The 8,540-nt window shown below is 38.9% G+C and overlaps 1 protein-coding gene across 2 annotated transcripts in view; it reads left to right on the forward strand.

The window, feature by feature from the left end:
- Nucleotides 1-7,802, forward strand: part of fa2h (fatty acid 2-hydroxylase) — a 40,710-nt gene extending 32,908 nt beyond the window's left edge. For both annotated transcript variants that reach the window (XM_027999058.1, XM_027999066.1), the window contains exons 3-7: nt 2,340-2,482; nt 3,545-3,645; nt 3,731-3,903; nt 4,402-4,654; nt 5,626-7,802. In XM_027999058.1, the coding sequence (XP_027854859.1) occupies nt 2,340-2,482; nt 3,545-3,645; nt 3,731-3,903; nt 4,402-4,654; nt 5,626-5,693 (738 nt within the window). In that variant the 3' untranslated portion in view covers nt 5,694-7,802. The remainder of the gene's footprint in view (nt 1-2,339; nt 2,483-3,544; nt 3,646-3,730; nt 3,904-4,401; nt 4,655-5,625) is intronic.
- Nucleotides 7,803-8,540: the final 738 nt, after the last annotated feature.

Below are 8,540 nucleotides of genomic sequence, written 5' to 3' on the forward strand. Positions count from 1 at the left end.
AACATGTGAGAAACACACTAGCTATCACCCAATGACATGTCAGAAAATGGGCCCTTAATTCATTTTCATGCAAATGCTAACATTGTTCACTGGAGAGGTGAGATTGGTTCATTCATTCAAACTGTGTTTTTTCACTAGCCGCTGCAAACCCAGGTCACTACACCCCTCCATGTGTCCGTGACAGATTCAACCTGTCTGGCTGGCTTTTTTTCGTCTCCAGGCAGCGTTTGTATTAAATAAGAAGCAACATTCTAGACTCTTCAATGTTTTACGAGATGCATTTGTCCCAAACAGAGTTCTCGGGTGTTGCTTTGGGGAAAGAAAAACCAAAAACTGTCAAAAGCAGCTGGACACTTCAGCCTTTAAGTTCTCCCAGTAACGTGCACCCTTTCTTCATGACACTCCCTTCACAGAGCGGCAATGTGGTTTGATTTCGTCAACCCTGGGTTAAATTCACCAGGCGTTTGTTTAACTCTGCCTGCAGCCATCAAACTGCAGACATGTGGTGAAACAGTTTGGCGGCCGCTGCAGTCAGTTTTTCATTTATCTAAAATTTCCCCATTGGGTTCCATGCCAGAAGTCTATGTCATGATATTTGTCCTCACTGTGACTCAAGAATGTAAGGTATGTTTTTACACATGACCTTGTTACCTTGTGTTGCTTCTCATGTGACAAACACATGACGGTTCATATTAGATCACCTGCCCTCCCTATGCAAACAAACCTCACCTTTGAAAAATTAGACAATAGTTTTCAATTATTAAATTGTGCAGTGGGCATTCATTAAATTAAGTGTATCGTTAACATTATAGACATTAACATAATGTGAAGTTTGAACAATATTTATGTATTTTGCCACCCAGTTGCCCAGATAAAATGATTCCAAGGTGAACAATGTTTACATTGCATGCATGATGGTTAATCCCAGAAAACCAATTAGACACAAAGTGAATGACGATGTATGAGCAGGATTAGCTGGACTTGTAGAATCAGAAGGACTCTTTAAGCATCCTCGTTGTGTTCAAAAATTGAGAAAATGGTAACAAAAATATTTTTCATGCAACAATCCTTAAGTATAAAACTATTTAGCCACTTGAGCTTCTTGTGGACATGTTGAGCGTCAGACTATGACACAAACTTCTACTTCTAGGAATAAATCTTTTGTAACTGTGAACTCCGTCACCTCAGGAATGAACAATAAAACCCTACTTTCCATGAATCATTAAACTTAAACATAAACAACTTAAACACCTGAAGATGGCTTTCGACTAGAGAGCATGATGTAGTGCCATTTCACAAGTTTTGGGGGGGCATTTGGACAAACTTTAAAAAAAGAGCAGCAGCCTGAAATAACTATAATTTGGACATTTCCTATATTTTTTGATTCCTTTAAGGAAGGAATAAAAACAAAAAACTTTTTTTTAAGACTTTTTCTGGTTCTCCAGGCTATCACCCCAACTGCTGCTTGCTGCAGGGGAACTGTTCTCTGTTTAAACTGTTTCTTTAAGATAACATAATTACTTTCAGGAAGTTGCAAGAGTTGTTTGCTTTTCTTTACCACATGACAAACATTTTCACTTCTTTTTTTTTTTTCTTGTTCAACTTGATGCACATAAAGTATTTTCCTTTGACAAGTAACACAAAGCAGCTGGTTCACAGAACTCACTCTACCGGCTTGTTTAATTTAATTTCCTAGTATAGCAATGTTTTCCTGTTCGAAAAACTGATCAGAGCAGTCAGCTGGTTGCTGCTGTCACTGAATAGTCCCAGAAAAAGATGTGCCAGATTGCTAAGCTGTGTGTGTTTGGGCATATATTTACATAAAGCTCACTGTTAAGGTGGATATGGAAATGATCAGGGCTTCTCATAATTGTGGTATTATGTTTGTATTTCTCTGTGTATATGTCAGGATTTAGGACAAATTCACCATCATCTGAGGTTTGATCAATATCTTTTAAACCACAATTAAAATTTTGATGATTTGCAGATAAAATCTGAATTTCCATCTCACCTCTCCAAGCCGAAGCATTTCTGTCAAAGCTACAACACTGACTATCAGATCAGTGTGGTTCTCCACAACACAGCAGTATGGCCCAAACGAGGCTGACAGCACAAGGAGCTATAAAATAAAAGTGTCGGCCTTTGGACTCATTGAAAGTCTTTAATTATTGCAATCGTTATTGGGTTGAAGTAAACCTGCAGCATCGCACGCAGACAAATACACTTACCATTAGACTGCTTCCTAGTTTTAGCCAATCACTGGATGTTTAACTCTCTGCTGCCACCTGCTGGAGGGAATATGTAGCTCGTAGTAAAAACTTGATTGTGCGTCTGTGCAGGATCTGGTGGACTGGCGGAAACCTCTGGCCTGGCAGGTCGGCAACCTGAGAGAGAAATATGATGCATGGGTTCACCAGCCAGTTGACAAACCCATCCGACTTTTTGGAAACCCATTCATGGAAGCTGCGACCAAAACGTCCTGGTAATAAATGTTACTTATTATGCTAAAAATGGCATATTCATCTCCTAAGCTGTAGTTTCAATTTGAAAGATGCCTTTGCTGCAGCAGACCTACAAATGCATCCTATTTGTTTTGTTGTTAGAATTTTTATATAAGTTTTAATTTATAACAAGAAGGGTTACTAAACTCAATGATATTTGTAATGTAACTGCATTATTTTTTACCTACATATTAAACAAAGTTAAAAGTCTACAAGTTTAAACATTAAGAGTAAAATAACGTGACATAAAACCTGTTTAATGTTTTAACTTTTGTCTTCCCTAATATTCCTTAAAAATCTTCAACTTTTTAAAAAAGGAATTTGATATTCACTTACTACTGCATATTCACTGACTACTGGCACAACCCATGATCTTTTAGTTTAATTTGATCTAAGGCTCCAAAATGAGTCCTCTGACTACGGTCTCATCTGCAAGTTCAATCAGGTTTTCCCTTGTGAAGGCACAGATGTGTGTTCGACAGTATGAACAGAAATGGGCTGAACACACAGGCTTGAGGAATCCCTGGGCTCAATGTGTTGGGAGATTATTTTATCACAATTCAGACTAACTGGTCTCTGAATTTTTTCTCTAGATTCTTAACTTCCTGACAGTCTTTAAGCCAACCAGGAAATTTTTCTCTGTTGGTCTCTGCAGAATTAAAGTAATGCTGAGTGCTGCATAGCTACCTGTAATTGTAATGTTACAGGCATGATTAGGAGTACATAAATCTTACTTCAGGATAATATTTATGTAGGGTTAAGGTTTAGAATCTCTCAAAATGGTTTATATAAACAAATGAGATGAAAAAACAAATACTGTATTGTTAGTATTGGAATAATTTATGTTTGAATGAGCCAGATTTTTAAAGTTTCAAAACATATTATTTGGACTGGATGTATTCTTTCTCTCACTTAAGGAACCAATACCAAACAAATGTTGATGAGGGGGAAAATTATTGAACCAAAATCCTAACAGACTGTAAATAAATACTGTACAGTCCAAATATGACCCTTTTATGATTATTTCTGGTTTGTTGCTACAGGTACTGGGTCCCAATAGTCTGGCTTCCTATTGTCTTCTATCTTAGTTGGCACTGCTACACCACCCTGGCTCAGGGCAACACAAGGATAGAGCTCACCTCAGGTAGGACGCAGTCCTGCATGATGCTGCTGATGCTGCACAAGCAGTATGTAAATTTGTCTTCATTGCTGCACGTTTGGATTTGCAGATTTCTCCATACCGATCCCTAAGCATGTGTTTCCGGTCCTTTTCATGATTGGCTGGTTCTTGTGGACCTTCATTGAGTACTGCATCCACCGCTTCGTCTTCCACATGAAACCGCCGGCTCATAACTACTACCTCATTACGCTACACTTCCTTCTGCACGGGCAGCACCATAAAGTATAAAAGCTTTTATCTGTTGGTCATAAACCACTTTTTCTAATTAATTTCTCTTTCATTAGGTCAAAAAAATCTAAAACATTTGTTGCAGACTTTTCTAAAATTAAAGCTTCATATTATAGAAGACACTTAATTTTTTTTTTTTATTAATTGCAACAGCATTTACTGAGGCTTATAAAATGTTTTTAAACTGATTCAGAAATGTAATTTCTGATCCTTTAATTTTTTTTCTAATCTGTTGCATTAAAACCATAAACTTGAATGTATTTTACATTGATTTTGTGACAAACAGAAAGTAGCAAATAATTATTAGACGAGTGTGTTTTATTTTTAAATGCAGATACTATGAAAGACAAAACAGCTGTCAGTCAATGATTAAATTACACACAGTTAGGTCACCACTAAAAGTAATTTGTTGCACTGGATTTCCTTTAGGGTGTCTGAGTAAAGCATGCTGAATGCAAATTCACAGATTTTTCTGGTTGCGTTTCTCTCCAGTCTCCCTACGATGGTTCTCGGCTGGTCTTTCCTCCTGGGTTGGCCTCCATAGTGGTGGGATTGTTCTACATGTCGCTCTGTAAGATGCTGCCGGAGACCATCAGTGTGTCGGTGTTTGTCGGCGGGCTGGGCGGCTACGTCGTGTACGACATGATCCACTACTATCTTCACTATGGCTCGCCAAAGAGAGGCTCATATCTGTACAGCCTGAAAGCCTACCATGTCAAACATCACTTTGAGCACCAGAGATCAGGTGAGCAAATCGGTTTAAGTGTCACATAAATTGAAACGGGCAAATTGTTGCCACTACTTCACCTGTAATCAGTTTGGACCTAGATGTGGTTTTGAACTTCTTTTTTTTATATAACTCTTGTAAATCTTCAACCCAGTTTATAGTTACTATCAGACTGTGGCTGTTCAGTTCACATAACTGCTTTTATAAGGTCTTTTTGACCCCCTGCTCCAGAGGAAGTACTTAGAGTAACATATGGGGACACATCCGGTCTAATCAGCACAGGTTATTGTAAAGCTTTCTCATCCTAACTTCAGAGCCAGCCAACCCCATTCATAAATTATTCTAGCTTTTTCCCTACTTATTTGATTAAATGCTGAAAACCAGACAAACTTGATCTTCCCGACTCATTTCTAAAATTTCTGCCACAATATATCAGTAAAAAAGTAACTAATGTCCTAGCATGGCTAGGATTTATGGCTTTTATGGCTGGAATGCCTCCCCATGCCTAAATGTACAATCTGGTGTTGAATTTATTTCTTCTTCCAAATGTTTTTGTAAAAATTGGATCTCGGTTCTTTATAAAATTTAGAATGAGGCAGAATATTGCCATGTTGTGTTCAATGCAGACAAAAGACAGGTCTTTTGGCAGGTATAAAGGGAAAGGGCAGGGGTCATGAGGGCTGGTGTCCTCTGCTCCAACACACTTGAATCAAATGACTGAATCACCTCAATGTCCAGTCCAGCTCTCCAGAATAAAGCTGATGATCTCATTATTTGACTCGGGTGTGTTGAAGGAGAGACGTCTAAAAGTTGCAGGTCTGGATTTGAAAACCCCTGGACTAGGAGTCGAGCTGATGGCCTTTTTAAATAATTAATATGTTGCTTTTGTTTTTGATAGTAACTGCTTCACTCCATTAACATTTCTGCGGTTCTTTAAACTACGATCACTCTGTTTTCTGATCTCTCTCTTGTGACGCTTCTCTTTGCAGGTTTTGGAATCACCACCACGTTCTGGGATCATCCCTTCAACACAGTCATTCCTGACGAGAAATTCTAACGTACGAATGGCTCTCCTCAAGGGCCTCTGGACTTAACAGCCTCCCTAATTAGTGACCCGTCCACCTGTTATAACCCCCCCAACCCCTCCAGCATCCATAATGCTGCAGCAGCCAATGCATCCATACTCACTGTAACACATTGTTTTCTACAGATCAGCCATACGAATGTGTGAGAACCAGTCTGATCTCTATTCTCACTGTGATTGTTTTTGCACTTCCATGCCAATATTAATCAAGCAAACGTTAAACAGGTTGCCAGTCAGGAGTAAGGGGGTAATGCTTTAATAGTCTTTCAGGATTACGTGGAAATAATTTTTAAGAAACATTTGAACAGGTTAAAGCACAGAGGGAAAAGAAAGTGATAGATGGTGGATGGATGTGGCAACAGGTAATGTTGGAGAAAGTGTTTGAGCATCAATGATTCATCTTACCAGTTAAACCAACTTGGGTTAATCCGGTGTCCTTCCAGTTTGAAGGTTCGTCTCTAACTGCAACAAGACCAAACTCGCTGAAGACCAGACCTGTGAACAGACAATATTTTTCAGACGTCCTGATCAACTCCAAAGTCGGGCTTTAATTTATTAATCAGCAGGGTTGAGGTTTTACTGTAGTTTGCAGGTGTGAGCTGCTGTTCCAGATCTTTGAAATGAGCACAATTCCACTTTAAAATTTCCTGTTTTTCTCCCTGTTTGATTTCACAAAAATGTACAAAAAATAGTATATATTTTTAAGATGTTTTGTACAAAAGAGGAGATGCTTTCATTGTAAGAGTTTGATGTCTGTGCATCGATGGATGGATTCTGTGTGAGTGGATTTAACGAGTGTTTTTAGGTGTCGTAGGGATGGAGCTGAAGGAATGAAGCCAGGTTGGTGGACGTCCTGCTGTGGGGATCTCGGGGTCAAAGGTTACAGGGAATTTTACACTGTATGTTGAAAAAAAAATTAAAGGTTTCCCATATTTAAGCAAGGTGGCCAATGAAGACCAAGCACCGTAAAGACAGTTTTGTTTTTCTCCAAAAAAATTCTAGTATGAGCTGCACAGTTGTAGCTACTGTCATCTAGCGGCAACCGGTAGGACTGTTTACTAACGACTCTTCTGATCATAACGAGTAACATTCCTGGAATTGACCATCACAACAAATTAGGCATAGAAATAAATGTCTACAGTTTTCAGAATAAAAGATATTTGACTAAAATACATCTTAGGTTAGTTAAATATCGTTAACGGGGATCATTATTACAAATAAATCGCATCCTGTATTGCACTGTTTGGTTTAAAGATTTGTTTGGGACCAGAATCTGTCTGGTTCCTTCAAAGACCTCAATATCACAGTGATGCATTCAGATTGAATTTTTCAGCCTTCATTGAGGCACAAGAGCCTTACAGTTTTGTGCCCAGGTTTTTGCATTTTTGGTTCCACTTCAGTGTGAAGCTCCTTGTTTATTAGACCCCTCGGATCCCTGCAGAGGGTGACGATTGAACGATCTGACTCGACAGCAAGACGTCCTGGCAGCAGCTGGCCGATCTCCAGCCGACTCCCTCAGCACAGCAGAGAAAGGAGCAGAACATAACTCATAATTTACAAGCATAGCACATGTAAAAGTCTCTTACAAAACTGTCTTATGCAAAGTTTCAGCCTTTACAAGCTTGATTGTATAAAAAGAGCATCTATTTTAGATAACCCAGTTATCACAGTTGCATTTGTTTTCTCAATAGAAATGTGAAGCAAAAAGTCTTATTGAGGGCGAACAGGGATGAGTTATAACTGATCCGTCATCAAAAATGTGAAATTTTGCCTTTTTTCTTTCTTTATAGATGGTAAAAATGTCACAATTTCACTGAAGAGTTGATTTAATCTCTGAACTCTGACCAATGGGGTCTTTTTATTCCAAAGAACCAAAATATACAAATATGTATTTTTGATGTCTATTAATTTTAAAGACATACTAATCTTATTTATGTGATAAACTAAAACTTCTGATTTTCACTTGTCTTTTTTTGTGCTAAAAGAAATGCAGCATAAATTTCCAATAATCTGTTTACTTTGAGTTTTAAATTTCTATGCAAAGTTAGACATGTTTGTAAATAAACATCTGTATATTTCTGACACTGGTCTTTCCTGTGATTCATTTAAAGAACAGATCATATCTCATAAAGCTCAAATATTTGAAGAATGGAAGCTCCTGGTGTCACACCCTAAACTACCAATTAACACCTGCAAAGGTGTCAGGCTGTGACTGGTCTCCCATACTGGGCCAGCAGGACACAATTATGGGGAAGACTGCTGACTGGGCAGATGTCCAGAAGCTGGTTGTTCAGAGTTCTGTGTCCAAGCATTTTCATAGAAAGTTGAGTGGAAGGAAAAAGCATGGTTGGAAAATGTCCGTTCATGAATTTTGGAGAACTTTACAAGGAGTGGGCTGAGGCTGGAGTCAGTGCATCAAGAGACACAAAATGTGAAGCCCCCTCCTGAACTAGAGACATCAGAAACAACTTACCTAATCTGAGGAAAAGAACAGGACTGTTGCTCAATGCACTAAGGTTCGCTTTTCAGTTGAAAGTAGTGTTTGCATATCATTTTGAAATTGGGGTCCCAGAGGAAGAACGGAGAGGCAAAGAATCGCTGCCTGCAGTCCGTGGTTTGGGGCGCCATGTCATCTGATGGTCCACTGTGTTCTCTGAAGTCCAACGCAGCTGTCTACCAGGAATGTTTAGAGCACTTCATTCTTCCCTCTGCTGACAAGCTGTGCATAGAGATGCAGATTTTATTTTCCAGTAGGACATGACACCTGCCCACACCAAAGGTACCATACGCTGGTGCAATCATCATGGTTTTCCTGTTCTT

Source organism: Xiphophorus couchianus, chromosome 2 (assembly GCF_001444195.1).
Source record: "Xiphophorus couchianus chromosome 2, X_couchianus-1.0, whole genome shotgun sequence".
In the NCBI taxonomy this organism is placed as follows: domain Eukaryota; kingdom Metazoa; phylum Chordata; class Actinopteri; order Cyprinodontiformes; family Poeciliidae; genus Xiphophorus; species Xiphophorus couchianus.